The 21,374-nt window shown below is 33.3% G+C and overlaps 1 protein-coding gene across 2 annotated transcripts; it reads left to right on the top strand.

Moving 5' to 3' along the window:
• Positions 1-12,228: 12,228 nt before the first annotated feature.
• LOC133819187 (probable serine/threonine-protein kinase WNK9) lies at positions 12,229-15,703 on the top strand. Of its 2 annotated transcripts, XM_062252370.1 has the most exons (7): positions 12,236-12,608; positions 12,731-12,768; positions 12,937-13,164; positions 13,274-13,494; positions 13,634-13,791; positions 13,893-14,331; positions 14,444-15,703. In XM_062252370.1, the coding sequence occupies exons 1-7, from the start codon at positions 12,540-12,542 to the stop codon at positions 15,505-15,507; spliced, it is 2,217 nt and encodes a 738-aa protein (XP_062108354.1). In that variant the 5' UTR covers positions 12,236-12,539; the 3' UTR covers positions 15,508-15,703. The 2 variants fall into 2 exon arrangements, with proteins under 2 accessions (XP_062108353.1, XP_062108354.1); XM_062252369.1 differs by having other exon boundaries at positions 12,229-12,608; positions 12,731-13,164.
• Positions 15,704-21,374: the final 5,671 nt, after the last annotated feature.

Here is a 21,374-nt window from a genome sequence, read left to right as displayed (position 1 = left end):
TGTTTATTCAATTACAGCATATTCAATTCTCACTTCTCAGATTTCGAATCAAAATCATATATTTTATGTCAATGGTGATCAATCATTCACAAGCATTAAATTCAAATTGAATAAATCACAAGATAAAATTGAAATCATAAAACTTGCATTAATTTAAAATAAAGATTCAGGAGAATCCATTAACACCCTAGAAAAAGAGTTTAGTTCATGACAAGATTCATAATAACCATAGAAGAAATAAAAAAGCATCCAAAAATATAGAAAATTCCAAGTAGAAAAGAAGAAAATTGTGATGAATTCTTCGACTCCACTTGCAATCCTCCACAATGTGCCTCCAGCTGTCTCCTAGGGTTAATCCCCCCTTAAAAACGTCATTAAGAAAGCTTTTATAATCCCTAATTAATTATGTGCGAAAGGACAAAATTGCCTTTGAAAAATGCCCTAACTTCGGCTTCCGTACGGACTGGCGCCGCAGCTCCATGTGATAGAGCCGCAGCTCTAATCCACTTTGCCATCCGGAATTCGTCTCTGACTTCTTGTAGTGCCTCAGCTCTACTTGATAGAGCCGCAGCTCTAATTCAGATTTTAATAGAGCCTCAGCTCTATCTGATAGAGCTGCAGCTCTAATGCTGACAGATTTTTTTTCACTTCTCTGAAACTCTTAGGGCTGCGGCTCTACACCATAGAGCTGCGGCTCTAATTCCAACTTTTCTCAAAATCATCAATTTGACCCACGGTTTCACCTAGTTTCCATTCCTTAGTCTGTTTAACACCGTTTCTTCAAGAATTAAGCGCTTTTCCTCCAATTTCAAGCTATTTTCTTCATAACCACACTTAATCTTGAAAACACAATAAACACCGGCATAATATCGCACAAAACTAAATAAAAGACTAAAATTGCATCTTAAAACACGCCATAAAAACATACCAAAACTAGTCCTAACACTTTAGACTTCTCAGGATCATGGAGTGAGTATCTTCCATTGATAGAATTCTCTTACAACAACAGTTATCAGGCAATGATAGGCATGACACCTTATGAGATGCTATATGGACGAAAATGCCGATCACCACTTCATTGGGATGAGGTCAGTGAAAGACGATGTTTAGGACCTAAGGCAGTAAGAGAAGCAACTAAGGCAGTAGAAAAGATAAGACAACGAATGATTGCCGCTCAAAGTCGCCAGAAGAGCTATGCCGACACTAAGAGGTGAGCTGTTGAATTTTCAGTAGGCGATCAAGTCTTTCTCAAAGTTTCTCCGATGAAAGGGATTATTCGTTTCGGAAAGAAAGGAAAGTTAAGCCCAAGGTTTATAAGTTCTTTTGAGATATTGGACAAAGTTGGGCATGTAGCATATCAGTTGGCTTTACCGCCATCGTTAGCTAAAACGCATAACTTTTTTCATGTATCGATGTTGAGAAAATACATATCAGATCCATCCCATGTGCTTGATTTCAAGGCTCTGGAGTTAAAACAAGATTTCAGTTATGAAGAATGGAAAGTACGCGTTCTAGAACGGGGAACTAAGGAGTTAAGGTCCAAAAGTGCCCCTATGGTTAAAATCTTGTGGAGAAATAGCACAGAAAGAGAGGCCACATGGGAATTGGAGGAATATATAAGGGAGCGGTATCCCGAGATGTTTGGTAAGTAAATTTTGATGACGAAATTCTTTTAAGTAGGGGAGAATTGTAGCGTCCCAAATTTTAGTAGTAGTAGTAGTAGGAGCAGCAGCAGCAGCAGTAGCTGTAGCAGCAGTAGCAGCAGTAGCAGTAGTAGCAGTAGCAGTAGCAGTAGCAGTAGCAGCAGCAGCAGCAGCAGTAGCAGTAGCAGCAGTAGCAGCAGGAGCAGCAGCAGCAGCAGCAGTAGCAGTAGCAGCAGTAGCAGCAGGAGCAGTAGCAGCAGTAGCAGTAGCAGCAGCAGCAGTAGCAATAGCAGCAGTAGCAGTCGCAGCAGCAGCAGTAGTCGTCGTAGTAGTAGTAGTAGTAGTAGTAGTAGTAGTAGTAGAAGTAGTAGTAGTAGTAGTAGTAGTAGTAGTAGTAGTAGTAGTAGTAGTAGTAGTAGTAGTAGTAGTAGTAGTAGTAGTAGTAGTAGTAGTAGTAGTAGTAGAAGTAGTAGTGGTGGTAGTGGTGGTAGTGGTGGTAGTGGTGGTGGTAGTGGTGGTAGTGGTGGTGGTAGTAGTGGTGGTGGTAGTAGTAGCAGCAACAGCAGTAGTAGTAGTAGTGGTAGTAGCAGTAGTGCAGATAGTTATGGATTTTATAAGTTTAGCCTATAGTTTAGAAATATTAATTTTATCATAAGGTTTGATTAGTGAATATAGTCCTTAGAATATTATTTATTATAACCTAAGGTTTAGATAGACTAAATAAGAACGTGACACTTGTCACATGTATGTTTATTAAAGATTTAAGGTTTTTGGTGAATAAAAATAATCTTAGATAAGTTTTGGAAGTCTAGAAACTTCACTCAACTGTTAGGATTACACTTTACTCAGTCAAAGTGGTTTAACCAAACTCAAAGTATGTTGAAGGTGTGCAAAAACGTGTTTGAAATATTAGCGTATGTAGATATATCGTAGTTATAGGGGCCGATATATCATTGTTATAGGGGCCGATATATCACCTATGATTGATACGGAAAACACGTTGACTTCGCACGAATGAAACCACGGACCCTCGGGAATATGGTGTAGGCGATATATCGCCTATAGGAGGCGATATATCGCCTCCAGTGGCCATTTTTGAATTTTCATAGAATTCTAAACTAGAAACCACCCTCAACAACTTTGACTCGTTCCTGAACATTTTTGACCAAGTTCTGGGCATCTGTTGAGCGAAAAATTTATTTTTTAATCATTTATTTATTCATTGAAATTGGAGTTAGTTTCACTCCTTGAACTCTATAAATAGGACCATTCACTCAGCCATTTTATTCATCATTCAAGCACAGTTCAGAGCCTCCAAGCTGCTAAGATTATTCTAGAGAGAAGCACTAGGGTTTTGGGGTTAAAGCTTTCAAATCTAAAGCTTTTATAAACACTTGGGAAGTAAGTTTTTGTGTGATTTCGGTATTTGAGGTATAGAACAAAGTCCTAAGCTATCTAAGGTACCATTAATCTTTAGGTTTAGTTCATTTCCATTCTTTTTTTTTTTTTTTCAATTTCTTCAATCCTAACTCGTTATAATGACTTTTGGTTAGGTGTTAAATTTCTTTGAGACATAAGATTTCGGTAAGTTCTTATCTCGATTGTTTAGATCTTCTTTTCATCTTATTTTCTTTAGGAAACTTATGGTTTCTTTATGTTTGGTTTTAGGAGTTCCAACCTCGCTCTTGTCTCCAATATCCCGGTTTTTGGTAAGGAAAATTAGGTAGTTTAGTATTATGACTTAGTTTATGTAGTTTATGATCTAGTTTATGTTTGTATGATCTAACATTTCAGGTACAATAAAGGGGTAAGTGTGTCTAGACCTAAGGTGTCCAATGATGTATGACGGACTTATGCCCGGTAGGCTGGGTTGCCAAAACTTTACGACGGACCTAAGTGATGTCCGGTGTATGACAGACTTATGTTCGGGTCTTAATTGCCACCCCTGTATAAATACTTATCTTTTTATTATATCTGACTTGTTATTATGACCTATGACCTATAGTTATGATTGTGACTTATGACCTATGATTTATGATCTATGACTTATGATTTATGGCTATGACTTAAATTATGATATATGATATGATTTAGGTTATGATATGTCGTAGGGTTTATTGTTGTATGATTAGTATAGATAAGTATTGTTATGACCTTTGAGAAATTTATGATATGTTAATTAAATGATTATATGACTAACTCTTGTTTGTATTTTCCTTACTGGGCTTAGAAGCTCACCCCTTATAGTGTTGTTGTGCAGAAAATTGATGATAGAAAGGCCGGTGGCGAGTGGGACCTAGGAGCTTCGTGATGTACTCGTGGGGACCATATAGTCGAGGAAGAACAAACAAGCCTATTTTTATCAAAGAATGTTTTCTTTTAAAGTTTTATTTAAATGTTGGTCATTTTAAAGACAATTATTTTATTTTTGAAAAACCATGGATTCATGTATTTATTTTTAAGTTTTTATTCAATAAAAGAGAAATATTTATAATTATGATCCAATGCTGTATTCTCGGTAATTTATGAGAAATTAGGGCGTTACATAATGCATGAACTAATTCTTCTTTCATAGTGACACTTTATTCATATCACAAAATATATTTAACATAACATTGCTTGTGTCATTAATAGTTAAATAACAACATTTTTTTAGATATTTCTTTAGTGACCAAAAATAACATTTTTTATGTGTCAATGTATATTGTTAAATATGTCATTATATTGGTGTTATAAAATTAGTCTATAAAAACAGTATTTATAACACTTATATAATGTTGTTAAAAGTATTATACTTTCCACGACACCCTCATTCAACAACATTATAAGAAATGTTGCTAAAAGATTTTAACAACATAAATTCAATGTCATGGATGATCTTATTTGTTGTAGTGAGTTAAATCTACCTACGTCTATAAGTCACTTTTATTATGCAATCTGCGTTAAAGATTTGAAAGCAATTTCACAGAGCTTTGAGAACAAATTTGTATCTCCGAAATAAATGACTAAATCCAGACTATTTATAGACCCGATTTACAGAATACTCTTCCCTTAATTGTAGGGAAGTTATAAGATATCTAATTTGAATTTGAAATACAACATAATATATTAAAATACAATCAAATGTATTAATTAAAAAAATATCTCTTAAAAATAAGGTTGTTTACACACGGTTTCAACTAAGCCCATAATTGTAGGGATTTATAACCGCACACACGATGCTGCTCAAGTGTGCTTTCGAGCCTGCATGATGTTTCGAGCACGACATAACGTTAACATCACCTTATTCTCGTCAATCTTTCGAGACTGCCCTTCGAAGGGAACCTTTGCCTTCAATCTCACACTACATGCTCGAGTGTCAGTGACATGGCATCTTAAAGTGATTAACTATTTGCATAAGTAATCATGCTGAATGCCCTTTGCATATTTGATCTCCACACTTTCGAGTCTACATTTCGAGGCTACTTTTTATATCTCGAAATTTGGGGTGTAACACGGCTAAAATACCAAAACTTTTATTTCTTTTACACGTAAGTACCATTTTTTTTTTGCAGTGAAAGTACCAAAAAGTTACTTTTTCTTGCATTTTGATACCAACTGTTAAGTCTAACTTTTGACCAGTTAATAACCACGTGTCAGCTAAAGGTTGGTCCACATTTTGGTACTTTCACCACCGAAAGAACAAAGTTTTGGTATTTATCCATAAGTAAACACAATATTTAGGTATTTTAGCCATAGATAAACACAAAGTTTGGATATTTTAGCTGCATTTCGTTATTTATTTTTTAGAAGACAAAAATAAGTTTAAGATTTGATATTAATTTTTATTTAATACCACTAAATTATTTTTTATTTTAATTAAACTAGATTTTAAATTTATTTTTTCATTTTAAAAACATTATTTAATTATTGTTTATATTTTAAAATATATTTTAATTACGCTATGAAACCAAATGATTCTATGAAAAACAAAATAAAAAAAACAATATAATCATGTTTTGAACGCTCAATTTATACTACAACCACCTTTGTTGGATGTCACGTTTTGAGCGTAATCAAGTATCATTTATTTTTATTTTGGTTTTTCCATTTTTCAAATCCTATAGTAATCTAAAATTTAAAATGTAGTTTAAAATATAAAAATTATATGTCATTTGATTTTAAAATTAAAAAATAAATTAGAAATCTATTTTAATTAAAATAAAAATGAATTTGTATTAAAAATAAAATTCTAAAACTTACTATGTCTTCCAAAAAATAAATTCGAGAAATTTGCGGCTAAAGTACCCAAACTTTGTATTTACTTACGGATAAATACCAAAACTTTGTTCATTTTGGTGGTGAAGTACCAAAACATGGACCATCCTTTAGCTGACATGTGACTATTAATTGGTGAAAAATCAAACGTAATGGTTGGTACTGAAATGCAAGAAAAAAAAAAACATTTTGGTTAGGGTTGTCAACTCGTGTTATCGTGTCGTGTTTCGGGTCAACACAATTTCGACACGGCACGATTATACTCAATACGAACACGACACGATTAAATAACGTGTCATAAAATGTAAACCCGAACACGACACATTTATAAACAGGTTAACCTGTGACATGACACATTTAACATGGTATTTAAATAGGTCATATTCAGGTCGTGTTAACCTTACATGCATGACACGTTTATATTTTAGACTTATTTATAACATATTTAACCCACATAGATTAATTAAAAATGATAAACAAGTTCAAATAAGTCATTTTAACATATATAACACATATTTATATGTTATATATGTTAATTCTAGCCATGTAATCAACTCAAATTGAAAGCATAAATCTTATGTTCAAAATATAAGATATCATACGCTAAATACAACATTATATATTATTAAATAGGTTAAGTTTAGGTTAACCTATTTATGAACTATTTAGTAATCTATACTTAATCGTGTTAAATGGGTTAATTTCGAGTTTAGCCAGTTAACCTAGTTTTAACCTAAAATTTAATCGTGTCTAATCGAGTTTAACCTATTTTGACCTGTACCTATTTATACTAAACTCAAACCCGCTAATTTCGTGTTGTTTTTGAGTCGTGGCCTATATTGCAAGCCTTAATTTTATTACTTTCACCGCAAAAAAAAAAATTGGTACTTAAGTGTAAAAAAAGAGAAAATTTTAGTACTTTAGCCGCAAATATCTCTAACTAAAATTATTAGTAAAATCAAAATATTCTATTTTCAAACTTCAAGAAATTAAAGTATGTAATAGTATTTATTAAAAATGATAAATTAATTAATATATATATATAAGTGATATATTAAATATTTTAGAGTTGTAATTGAAAATAAATTTTTATTATTTTTTTTAAATATTTTGTAAGGATGTATAGGTCAATTTTTAAAATATATATATTTAGTAAGTAGTATTATATTTGCACCCAAAAATTTATAACTACACTCCACTACTAAGTTTATCCCATTTTATTTATCAACATATATTTTTTTATAAGGACATCAATCTCTATTTACCAAATGTGATCTTATTTGAAAAACAGTAAACCCAAGTTTTTAAAACATATTAATATTTCTGCATTAAATAATATTTTAAACATTTTAAATAGGATTTATAGAAGATTAATTTTAATTCATAAATATATTAGAGACTACGTAAAGGTTAGTGGGGTGTACTTATAAAAGGGAATTAAGATTAAAAATGTATATTTTAGTAATTAAGATTAAGTTTATTTTAAGGAAAAAGGGTGTACTTATAAATTGTCGAACTGTGAATATTCTAATAATTGATTAAGAATAATTTGCAGCAAAAATATTTAAATTTATTAATTTGATGCACTTAAATATTTAAGTCTTTTTTTTGGGCTAAAATACTTTCTGTCACTAATTTTTGACAATCATAGACACCTTGGCGTTAACTGCACGATTTTTATCGGTGCATGCCATTTAAAATTTTCACAGCTGCCAGCTGGGTTCCATGTCACTTTAAGTGTGTCAAATCATTAAAAAAAAAAATTTAATTAAGTATTACATGTCTCGTCACTTAAAATTAAAGATAAATAATTTAATTTTATTTCTAAAATAAAAACTAATTAAATAAAATTTTCAAACCAAATTTAATCTTAAGAATACTTAATGTTATTTTTAGATTTAATATGAATTAAATGCACCTAATCTTATATAAAAAAATGCTAAAAAAAAGAAGAAAAATTGTATACCCAAATTTAACGTAAAAGAAAAAGAAAAAAGACAAACATTATAACCATAAACTAATGCAGATTTATTCATCAGTAAATCCAAATGCATTCAAACCCAATCACATTAACATTTAACATTCAAACCAAATATTTTTACCTTTTGTGACCATCCAATGAAAATCAAAATTTGTAAACTCATCTCCTAATTTTAAATAATTAAACCCAACTTAAACCATAACCTGTCAAAACCATTCTTCAGCTCTCCCGAACCCAGATCTAGGTTTTGAGGGAAAAAAATTCAAAAAACAATGTTCAAAAACCCAGATTCCGTCACCGGTAACGGTAGGAGGGTCGGGGATCTCGGCTGGGGTCCTGGGCTCGCGGCTGGGTTCCTAAGCTTGCACATGGATGTTGACGGAGCTGCAATTCTGGATTTTGGAGGGGTGGGCAGGAGTCGACTTCAAGTGTGATTCTGAGTTTTGGAGGGGTGGGTAGGAGTCGACTTCAAGTCCACTGCCAGATTTGTGTGGAAGAAAAAAATGGGAAGGAGAAGAGGGTTATAGTATGAATGGGGAAGAATAGAAGAAGAAAGAAGAGTGGTTCGAAGATTATGGAAGAAGAAGATGAAGAACTTAAACGTGTTGAAGAAGATTAAGGAAAAAAATGTATTATTTTGATTTTGTTTAATTTTTTTATTTTTTTATTTTAAATTAAATAAGTTTTGATTTACTTTTTTAATTTATTTTTAAAATAAATTATATATTTTTTTAAAAAAAATATATTTATTAAGTATATTTATGTTGCTGACATAATATTTTTTTAATGGTTTGATACACTTAAACTGACGTGGAATACTAGTTGGTAACTGCAAAATTTTTAAATGATTTAGACCAATAAGAATCGTGCATTTGTGAGTATAAGTGACAATTAATGCCAAGATATCTACGATTGTTAAGAATTTGTGACGGAAGATATTTTAGCCACAAAAAATAACTTAGTTATTTAAGGGCATCAACTTGATAACTTACACATCTGCAAATTACTCATTAATTAATTAAAAAGGATGAGTAGAGAAGAAAAGAATCATCACTTCACAAAGAAAAAGTATTAAGTTCGAATCTCCCCTCTAATGTAAAAAATAAACCAAGAACTAATCCAACACCAAGATTTTATGAGCATTAATATTATAATAATTCATATACATTTCAATCAGTTACCATTCTAATTTTTTTCGCAATTGAATGGGTGACACGCTTCATTGTTTATGGATATATAGAGATAGTAATAGGCATAGGACAGTCGTAAATCCTAAATTCCTAACTAGGGTGGTTATGGGTGTACATACAATTCCTACGTGTCACCTTGTCTTTATCTTGATAAAATGTACGTACGCGTAGCGCACTGTTTTTAATATTAATGTGTGGTTCCAAATCCAATGTTTTCATTTCCTTTGAGATTGGGTTTGGGTTGGTTTGTACCACTAGATTACATTGTACCTGTAATATAATGTATTGGAAAATTCTATATTAGGAGAATGTCTTTTGTCTCCCCACTGTTAGGGCGTTTCTTTTTTTAGTATGTGAAAAAATTATAATTCAATTTTTTTTTATATGATTGTGTACATTGTAGTTATAGTAAGTATTCTACAAAAATTTTAGGAATTTTTGAATAATTTGTCGTGCTAAAAAATACTTCAAAATAATTTATTTGACGCGCATATAAAATATGCTTAAAAACAACATGTTTTTGTATTTTCGGTATATGGATAGATTACAATTAATTTTTTATATGATGGTGTGCAATTTAGTTATTTAGAATCCCAACAAATTTTTGTTAAATTCTAAATATTTACAGTAATGAAAATAAGAAATATGTTATTTTGAAGTTTGTGATCGGTATCATAAATTATTTAAATTTTTTTTAAAACTGGTGGAATGTACTAAATAACTATAATGTACACTATTATATATAAAATTGAATTATAAATTTTCAAGACGACAAAAATATAAACACGCTGCCAATTGGGGGAAAAGACACCCCTCACTTTAGTCCTTCCAATAATGTATATCTACATTTATACCTACGTCCATGTACATTTATTATTTATTATTAATAAAGCTTTTAATTTTGTTTATTAGAAAACAAAAACTGAACTCCCTTGCCGGCCGGCCAGCATCTGATACCTTAATATGTACACTTGTCGGATGTGTACACTTATTCATTGTATGTTATGTTTGATGCCCTTGTTCTAAATTTTTACTTTTGTTGTAAATTTTCACTTTGGTTTGATGTGTAAATCGATATTAAGGCTAGGATAGGTGACTAAGTGAGTTCTCATTTGATATTATTAATTTTAATAATTCTCATTTGATAAAAACATTACCTTCCACTCAAAATTGATCAAATATGTTATCAATACACATACCTCTTTAACTTACATTTATGTTATTAAGACGATGACAATCTTTTTATCAAACATGTAATGATCCTTAAACAAATATCTTATTAAACTCGAGTCTAAAATATTATTTTTGATAAAAATGTTGTTGTAAAGTAATTTGAGGTGTTTAATACCACATAATGTAACACTTAATGTAGAGTTGATAGTGTCTAACATTATTTATTAAATTACCCAAAATTAAGTAGTGTACCCAAGTCACCCTATCTCATTTGTAGCCATATTTTAAAACTTTTTATTTTTATACTTAGTATTTTAGTTACTATTCTTATTATACCATTTTTTCCTCAAACACTCAAAACAGAATGTATTTTTCAAGTGGTATTATGAGAAATGTGATTATACAAATGAGTAATATTAAATTAAATGTATTTAGTGGCTATTTTTGGTTAATTAATCTTAGAAGTGGGTATTTTTCAAGTTATCCCATTAAATTATAGTAAGTGAAGCCGAATTTAAATCTAACCACATATGTATTTTCTTATGCGTTATTGGGCAGTGGCTTAGATCATCTTCAATGCAAGATGTAAATTTTGTGCCAAATTTGACACAAAAAATAAGTTAATGTTATATTTGACTCAATATTTATAGTTGTACTCCAATGCATAAGATGCAAATTAATTAAAAAATATTAACAATTCATTTAATATTTATTGATAATATATAAAAAATAACCATTTTTTCATTTTTTTATTGTAAAAAAAGTAGTTATTAATTGTTTATTAATAAATTAGTGACAATATGGTAAATAAAAAGTGACATTAATTGTTGTGCAGAATTTGACTTATGATATATCTTGTGCCAAATTTAGCACAACTTTTATCATGTACCAAATTTGACACATTTTTTAGAACACCGTTAGAGTGATAATTTTGCTAAAATGTATAAAATATAATAATACACCACATTTTTATCACTCTATTAGATATGCTCTTATAACATTAACTTTTCTAAAAAAAGGTTATTAATAATAGAAGATTTTTTTTTGTTTTCAGAAAATTAACAGTAAACGATTAAAACTGATATTAAAGTCAAAATACAAAATAATATACTCCTATTTATAAATAACAATACTATAATAATTCTTTTTTTTTCTAATCATCAATAGTTAGAATGGTTAGCATTAGAATATTTTTATTCAAATTGCAAGGTTGTAAAGTATCCTCTTCATTCCACCAACTGGGCTAAGCCCATCTAGATAACAATACTATAATAATTCAATTAAGATAAGAAGTCACCCTCTATATAGAAAGAACACGATGTTCATAAAAGCCTAATTTGCCCTCCACATTTTTATAAATATATTTATTGTACAGTCCATTATAGAATACTATAATGGGATATTATTATTGATGATGCAAAATTAAAATAAACTTTCCCAAAATGTAATGTATGATGTATCACTCTAGTTTATTTTAGCAATCTATCTAGTCTTTACATCCACTAGTTTCGCATAACGACTTATATAAAATATAAAAACTTTATTCATACTTATTGGTAAATGTTATCATATTATGTTATACTATGTCAGATCAATGAATACCATAAGCTTTTTCTAAATATAATATACGTAAACATATATATTTAAGAAGAAAAAGAAAAGGAGAAAAGTAAACTCACCCACACCATGATGTTCATAAAGGCTTCTAATAAGATATTGTTGGTACAAAAAATAAGCTTTCCCAAAACGAAAGATATCTTCTTTTTTTTTTAGGGAAGAAAGATATCTGTTCCGATAGCCAATGGTTTCACACAAAACCACATAAAATAGTGAAATTAATTCATTTTAATTTTACCAAATTAATGCTTATTCATTAAGAGAGAGAGAGAGGGGTAGGGAGTTGTGGTTGGTTGGTTTAACAGCTCGTGATGAGATGGAAAGAGAAATGTGGTTTTGTCAGGCTTAAGGTGTGGTGGGGTATGGGACTAGGAAGACTACTCCCTAACCTTGTGAAAATCTTTGCCTCGTTCTCTACTTCTCTCTATGACTCTCTCACTACTTGTCATTTAATATAAATTTTGTCTTCTTAATCAACTCTTGAATGCTTTTCCTCTTCCTCTCTTCACAAAACAACAACATTTATTAATTTTCTTCCCTTTCTTATTGTTTACCATATATTTTCATTTATTAATCTCTCTCTCTCTTCCACATAGAGAAGGAAAGGGAAAAAAAACATATTTGGTTTTTGGACATTTTAAATAACAAAGGATTGACCAATTAAGCATAGGAAGGAGAATGAATGGGAATTCAGAACAAGGTTGCTCTGAAATTGTTGAAGTTGATCCTACTGGAAGATATGGAAGAGTAACAACTTTTTCTTACTTCTTTCAATTCACTATTCTGGTTCTTTATATTTAGTTATGGACATGTTTATCAAACTTGGTTCTAAAAGTTCTATCTTTACTGTTGTTTTTGTTTTCTTACAGTACAATGAGATTCTTGGTAAAGGGGCATCAAAGACAGTGTATGAAGCTCTCTTTTTGCATTCCATTTCCAAATTTAGAAAAGGAAAGAGTTTAATAGTTGTTTTTGCACCCTGGTCTATTTATTTCCTTGGTGGGTATTTTTGGTTTTTTCAATTAAAGGTTAAATTTTTTTGTTCATTTGGTTGTGTTGGTTTTTGTTGTTACAGCTATAGAGCCTTTGATGAGTATGAAGGGATTGAAGTGGCATGGAACCAAGTTAAACTCTATGACTTTTTGCAAAACCCTGAAGATCTTGAGAGGCTCTACTGTGAAATTCATCTTCTTAAGACCTTGAAACACAGACATATAATGAAGTTCTACACTTCTTGGGTTGATACTGCTAACAGGAACATTAACTTTGTTACTGAGATGTTCACCTCTGGCACTCTTAGACAGTAAGAGTTTTAGTCCCTTTTGCTACTTTTCTCAAACTTATTACCTCAAACCATTCAAAGTAGTTGACCTTTTGCTTTGTTTTGTTTAATTTTCATTTGTATTGGATAGGTATAGGCTAAAACACAGGAGAGTTAACATAAGAGCAGTTAAGCATTGGTGTAGACAGATTCTGAAAGGCCTTCTCTACCTTCACAGCCGTAACCCCCCTGTGATTCACAGAGATCTTAAGTGTGACAATATTTTTATCAATGGAAACCAAGGTGAAGTCAAGATTGGTGACCTTGGCCTTGCTGCTATTCTGCGAAAATCGCATGCTGCTCATTGTGTTGGTAAGTGTCAATGGGTTCTAACATAGTGCTACATGTATAAAACAGTGTTTGATTATGCTGCTCTTACTGAATTCTTAGAGGTTTTAACACTCTGAGATTGGTTTTGTTTACTTGTGTTTGTTTTCTTTTTCTTCACCAGGAACACCAGAATTCATGGCACCAGAAGTGTATGAAGAGGAATACAATGAATTAGTAGACATATATGCTTTTGGGATGTGCATCTTGGAAATGGTTACCTTTGAATATCCATACAGTGAATGTACACACCCTGCTCAGATTTACAAGAAAGTTATCTCAGTATGAACTCTAAAACTCGTATTTTTTAAAAATGAATATATAAAAATAGTCGATATCTGTTTTCCAGTAATTGATTTCTTGTTTCATTACTTTTCATATAGGGTAAAAAACCAGAAGCTTTGTACAAAGTAAAAAATCCCGAGGTTAGACATTTCATTGAGAAATGCTTAGCAACTGTGTCTTGTAGGCTTACTGCTTTAGAGCTACTGAAAGACCCTTTTCTCCAAGTTGAGGATTATGGATATGATATGAGGTCATTAGAGTACGAAACTGACTATGATGATGTTGGGCCTTTCCTAAGACAACCTCATTATGGAATTCATCATCGTGACAGTAACAGATATTTGAACAATGGTTATATCTATGAACCTGAAAATGACTTAAATTGTCATCCTGTTGTTGAGTATGAATCGAGTGAGATTGATCTCTTCTCTGGTCAAGAGGATGAACATGTGGGAGATTTTGACATCACAATCAAAGGGAGGCGAAAAGACGGAGAAGATGGCATCTTTTTAAGGCTCAGAATTGCAGATAGGGAGGGTTAGTCATTAACATTAATCTATGTCTGTTCATTGTTTTTTAGCTTGGAACTATGAAAGTAAGTGAACATTAAAACTGAAGTTTGAGTAACAATTTTCTTTTGTTTATGCAGGCCGAATTCGGAACATCTATTTCCCATTTGATATTGAGAACGATACTGCGTTGAACGTTGCTACTGAAATGGTTAATGAGCTTGATATCACTGACCAAGATGTGATCAAAATAGCCGACATGATAGATAATGAAATTGCTAGTTTGGTACCAGAGTGGAAGAGGGGATTGGCAATAGAAGAAAATCAGCAGTGCTCAGCTACAAGCTTCTGTCACAACTGTGATACAAATGGTTCCATAATGGATTATGTAACATCAGATAGTTCAGCTGCCAAGAACCTTCAAGTCCTTGAGTGTTCCAAACCTGGCTCTGCAGCAATCCATGGTCGATTTGAAGAAATTACCTACCAAGTTGAAGGGTCTTCAGAACAATGCCTCACAGAGGGCACAGCAGAACATTCTCGCCACTCTGAAGGCATCCGATTCGCAGATATCTGGGCACAGAGAGATGGACCAGAATTAAGCTCACAAGGGTCAAAAGACATCTATTGCGATGAAGCTGTTAAATCTTTGAACCTGTCTAACTCTGAGAAGGAAGAGAAGATTATAGTTATGGACAATCAAAGTGGGTCTAATGCTGCAAATTTTAGTCCATCGGCAAATCATGATTCTAGTCCTGCTTTTGATGATTATGAAAATGACATTAGACAAGAGCTAAGATGGCTCAAAGCCAAATATCAAATGCAGTTGAGAGGGCTTAAACACCAACAGTTAAGAGCCAAGAAAAAACCATCAAGCTTAGCTCCAAGTCCTGATAACTCGGAACACAAGGGAGACAATAATGGAGAATCAATGTCTTCAGTCTCACCCCAGCTGAAGAAAGAAAACAGAAGACCTCCCCTCAAATCTTCCTGCTTTGTAAACCATTTTGGCTCAACCTTTGAAGTTGATGGAGATAACAAGTTTGCCAATGTGGATAATCAAAATGTCCAAAGTTTGGAGGCAATGAAGGGTTCATGGAGTCCAGACCAAATATTCACGGCTAAGAGTTTCTACAGTGGATCTTTGTTTCCACAACCTCTTCATAGAGCAACTTCTCTTCCAGTTGATGCTATAGATGCTTAAACTCTCTTAATTCTTTCTCTAAATCTCTCACCAAGACTCCAGGTGGTGAACATTAAAGAAGCCTTAAGTAACTTTCAAGAGCATGTGGGTTTAATTGCCAGATGGGGTTTTCTTCTTATTACTTTGTAATTATACTTCAATTATAATGTACATTACGTAGTTACCATAACAATAAATAAGATTTCCTCTTTTTTAATTACGACCCCATTTAGGAACTCAAGTGTTAGTGAAACTTCCTTTTTGATCATTGCAGATTCCATTTCTGGTATTTAAATTTACACGGCAGTCACTGAGTTCTGGTTGGTCAATACAAGGTGAGATGTTGTTTTACTTTATATCTTTATCATATGACTCATACTTTATATATGATCATAATAACATGATTTGAAAGAAGCAATTTGGCCAACCCTTACACGCACGCCTGTCTATATTTTTGTGGGCTACGATCATATCCTCCTACTACTCTTTATCTCATTAGTTGTCAATAGTCTACCTTCACTTCCTTCTAGACTCGTGTCAATATTGCCAAAACTAGCCGACCCTTTACACTTCATTGCAAAATCTTTGTAGTGTTTCAGTGGACCATCAAGCAAATCTATCAAATCCACTTTTATCTTATATATTTTTTTTTCTCTATATTTTCTTAGGTAAAAGTAGATAGAATTGTCCGATTTTATGTCACTAATGAATTGTGGTTCGTTGTGGTTAATGCGTGCCCAACTTATCAACTTGGCATGGATAATTAGAAGGTAATGTTTGGCACAAAAACCATGACAAGGGACCATTTTTTGTATTATTATTTTTCCATACCAAAGGGTCATATATACATATTAGAGACTTGAAATTGATTCACGTGCTTGTACTATTGAAGTTTATCTAACTTTCAAACTTGAAATTTGGCTCTTCTTAGCTGATTCCAGAGAGAGGTAGAAAGAAACTATACTAGTAAATTACTCAGTTCCCGTGTGAAAAAGTGCTTATATGAAGTGTACAACACTACTATAGATTTTAGTTTAACTTTTTCTTTTAACGTCTTATGCTTGTTGCACCGGTGTCTACATGTGGTTTGGTTCATGGAAAGTAGTTTTTCTTTGGGGAAGGTAACATGGGAAGAAAAGTTCTCAACCAATAGTTGGATCACACAGACATATTCCTCTTACTAAATAAAATAATAAAGGGTTTTTTTCTTTTTCTTTTTCTTACATATCAACCTTCCCGTGTTGAATTTTGATACCAGAAAAGCATCAAAAGCAATAGTGTCCGTACAGATAGTAATGCATTGTGACCACTACTACAAATTCAACTATCTTTATTTGCATTGAATGTTCTCTGTTTTTTGTCAGCATCACCAGTCCCCGACCGCTGTTTTTTGAGCTGTTGAATTATCTTTTGACCTATCAACCTCAGCCTAAGGCCACTTCATGTTAAACTTGGTAAGTTCTGAAAGGCTAGTTTTTTTTCATAAATATACAAATATGTGGAAATACATGCTCCAGCCTCCAGTTTGATTAGTAGCATGAGATACGTTCACACCATGGAACAAACTTTTAAACTGGCGGTGTAAGAAACTAGCCATTTTTTAAAGTTAAAAAGACAATAATCTAATTTACATTGTTCATGGAATTTTAAACTAAATTTACAAAATTAAAGGATGAAAAAGTAATGGCTTATTTGTGAGATAGGCACTCCAATTATATACAGTTTTGCAAGTTGGTCCCTGATTTTTTTTTAAAGTTGGTCCCCCAACTTTGCTTTCAGGACAACGCTAGTCTTTCCCCATTAATCACTAACGGTTGGGGGACCAATTTACCAAAAAAAAAAAATTCGGAGATCAATTTGCCAAGAAAACTAATTAAACTTTTAGAATAATAATTATGGCTCATTTTTTTTCTTTTCTTTTTTGTTTGAATGGTATGAGTAAGGTGTCAAATAGTAAATTATTTTCATCCATTTTGCTGCAAAGAGAAAATATTAAACTATAATTACTTACTAAAATTGCCTATAGTACCATGTTAACATGTAATTGGTTACAATTATTACATGTTTGAGAGTTGTAACTAGCTCTATGTGTGGGAATTTTTTTTTTCAATTTGATTCCAAATTTGTAACAAGTTATCATTCTCAAACTGAGACATGTTGTAACTAGTTCCAAGTTTACGATTTTTTTTTGTTCCATACATGTAAATGAACACTGTGTATTTTAAATAGTGTTAAACTCGCTACACGAGTCATCTGTCCATAATTGTGTAACTAAATGTGATTAACGGTTTAGGGTTAAAAATTTTGGTCAAAGATACAAACGTTTCACTAAAACGTTTATTGTATACATGGGATCCCAAAATACATTTAAAAGGTTAATTACAATAAAAGAGTTATAATCTGCCGACCTACGCAGGAAAATAGGGTTTGACCCTAGTTCCTCTTTAAACCATCGGCCGTGGTGGTCGAGTAGCCACATATGTACACATCGTCACCTAAGCTCTCCAACTCAAAGATGGCCCAACTTTCTTTTCCCTTTACCTACACCACATAGCTCCTGTGAGTTGAGGCTCACCAAGAAAACTTAAACATGCTCATAAGCAGTTAATAACATGTTACAAAATCATAATAAGCATGCCAAATAAGCATGCCTAGCAGTATTAACCCTACTCATGCATGCATACAAGTACAAATAAATGATTATGGAATCATTCTGGGGCTTGCAACCCTAATCAGATGACCATAGAGTCAACTTGGGTCCTCTGCCCTGAATAGATGACCATAGAGTCAACCTGGGGTCCTTTGCCCCGTCCTCTGTATAACTAGCTTTGGAGCTGATCTAGCGTACTCGGCGCTAAGTTTTTTCTGACAAATAGATCGGTCAAGCGTATGATGCGCTCCTGGTTAGGCTAAATCATATGGACCAGCGCCTAGCGCGCTATCGCCATGCTTGACTAATAAGTCAATGCCTTACGATCAACATTCAGTATGTTAATGCCATCCTTGACTAATAAGTCAATGTTTTACGACCAACACTCGCCGTGCTAACGCCGTCCTTGACTAATAAGTCAATTCTTTACGAACAACACCCACCATGCTAATGTCGTCCTTGACTAATAAGTCAATGCTAGGATATGGAACTAATAAGTCACCCCGAGTCTTGTAGCCCTATCATCTGTATAAGCGTATCTGACGCTGACCAACACTCCACGGGCTAAGGTCGTTCTTGACTAATAAGTCAATGCTAGGATATGGGACTGATAAGTCATCCCGAGTCCCTTAGCCCTATCCTCTGTTTAAGCGTATAATGCACTGACCAGCACTCAACGTGCTAAGGTCGTTCTTGACTAATAAATCAATGCTAGGATATGGGACTAATAAGTCACCCCGGATCCCTTAGTCCTATCCTCTCTTTAAGCGTACCTGGCGCTTTTGGTTAGCCTAATCAAAACGACCAGCACTCAACGCGTTATTGTTGCCCTTGACTGATAAGTCAATGCTTTTTTGACCAGCGCTCAACGCTAATGTCGACCTTGACTAATAAGTCAATGCTTTTCTCAATAAGACAATGCAACACATGCATATATCATATGTCAAATACCCAGATACAAAGCATTCAATATGCTTAATCAACAATCACAATCATAATCATAATCATGCACATACTCAAGCGTTCATGCCCTATTCATGTTCATGTTCAACAATTCAAAATCATAAGCATAATAATAATCATGCACATTTACAGAGACTCAAGCTCTGATCAATTCTATATTCAACATTCAGGTCATGCCATAATCACATGTATCACATACTAGGTGCAGTTTTCTTACCTTTAGTCCAAGCGTAGGTTACCAATAAATGACCTTCGAATACGATCCTGATTTTGAGCTCCTAGCGATAACCTAGTCACAACCATAATATAGAATCCCATCAATAATGAGCAACTAAAGGCTTCCGGACCAAGTCCTAGCCTCCGAGATGTCGAACTCTACTAAACCGAGTAGTAGGATCGATCCCGAGCCCTTAGGTTTAAGTTCCCATGATTAAAACCCATTTTTGGCTAAAGCTGCCCAGACATGCTGCAACTTGCCCTTAAGGGTCGCGACATGCCCCCCAGGCAGAAACTCCCCTGTCTGAAATTCAGGACACGGGCCGCAGCATGCCCATGAGGGTCGCGGCATGCCTCCCAATCATAACCGCCTCAGTGCCCTGGGTTCACATAGGCCGTGGGGCCCAAGAACAAGGCCGCGACATGACCCCACGAACTCATAAATCTTTGTTTTTACTCAGCCAAAACCTTACCAAAATCATCCCAATCAATTCCCAAAACCATAATTCAAACCCCCAACATTAACAGTACATTAACACTATCAAAACCCAAGCTTAACTTCAATCAAAACCTCTACCAACAACTTAATCCAAGACCTTGAGCTTCAAAGCTCAAGAACACCCAAAACCAAAACAGAGATTGAAGCTCACCTTAATTGTGATCATGCCCTCCTATCTGCAACTAATCAAGTTCCAAAGAAAGCCTTCAATCCAAGCTTAAGGTTTCCATTAGTTTCCTCAAAATTCAAACCAAAATAAGGAGAGAAAGAGAGAAACCGAGAGAAAGAGAAAGAGAGAGAGAGATGATGCTCTGTTTTGGGGTTTCCTTTTGCTGAAGGAAATAGTGACTAAGTCACTAATTTTGGCTCAAAATGACCACTATGTCCCTAGGGTCAAAACACTCTCCCAAAGCCCTTCAATGACAGTTTTGTCATTTGCCACTTATCTCGTTAATCACAATCAACGCCTCATAATTCCCGTTACTTCCAATATCCTAAAATAATTACCAAATAATTTCCTCATCACCTGATCTCGGCAATGTATTAAATACCCCAAATACTCCTTGACTCTCACCGAGTCAAGTATTGGTCCTGTTGTGACTTTCGCACTAGCTTGCTCCCTAGGATCACCTTGTGTTGAGTAACTCAAATATATCCACATAATAATGTGGTCTCACACATACATCACATATATGCCAAATATACCCATAATGAGCCAAATTACAAAAAATTTCCTATTAATCAGAAATGGGCCCACATGCATATCTAATACACCTAAACATGCATATCAAGTCATATTATAATATAACTCATATAATCATATAATGATACACATATATATCACATAATAACATAATTTCCATAATTGGCCATCCTGGCCCCCTAATCAAGGCCATAAGCCTTATTAGGTAATTTGGAATGTCACAACTATCCCCTCCTTACTTATCTGAATAGCCTAGGATATAAATCCCGCATATCTAATTCCAGTTCCCAGGTCACTCTCTCGATGTTTCTGTATAATACCTTAACCAAAGGTATAGTTTTGTTCCTTAGAACCTTGTCATTTTTGTCTCATATCTGGGCTGGCTATTTCTCATAAGATAATTTTGCCTCCAGTTTCAGATCCTCATAACTCAACACATGAGTCTCATCTAACACATGTTTCCTCAACTTGAAAACATGAAATACATTATATACGACCGACAATACCGAAGATAAGGCCAATCCATAGGTCCCACAAATCTAGGGCTCAACTTGCCCTTATCTCCTCACCCATTTCCATAGTGATACCCTAAGGAAGATATAGTCTTCCACTTGGAACTCTACGTTCCTTCATTTCAAATTAACATAACTTTTCTGTCTATTTCGAGAAGCGAGCATCCAAGCTCTAATATTTTCAATAACCTCAGTGGTCCTCTGAACTACCTCAGGACCCAAATATTTCTTCTAATATCTGAATACCCTTCTTTGATTTACCATTAGTTTGAGAATAATAAGTTGTATTGTACTTCATATGTATACTCATCGCCTTCTGTAACCTTCCCCAAAACTTGGAAGTAA

Source organism: Humulus lupulus, chromosome 2 (assembly GCF_963169125.1).
Source record: "Humulus lupulus chromosome 2, drHumLupu1.1, whole genome shotgun sequence".
NCBI lineage: Eukaryota > Viridiplantae > Streptophyta > Magnoliopsida > Rosales > Cannabaceae > Humulus > Humulus lupulus.
Note: the sequence above shows the minus strand (reverse complement) of the source record. Positions and strands in the feature narration are given on the sequence as shown.

Coding starts and splice junctions, on each gene's coding strand:
- LOC133819187 (XM_062252369.1), top strand. CDS start 12,540: ATGAATGGGAATTCAGAACAAGGTTGCTCTGAAATTGTTGAAGTTGAT. Junction 13,495..13,633: donor GCATGCTGCTCATTGTGTTG/GTAAGTGTCAAT, acceptor TTTCTTCACCAG/GAACACCAGAATTCATGGCA. Junction 14,332..14,443: donor CAGAATTGCAGATAGGGAGG/GTTAGTCATTAA, acceptor TTGTTTATGCAG/GCCGAATTCGGAACATCTAT.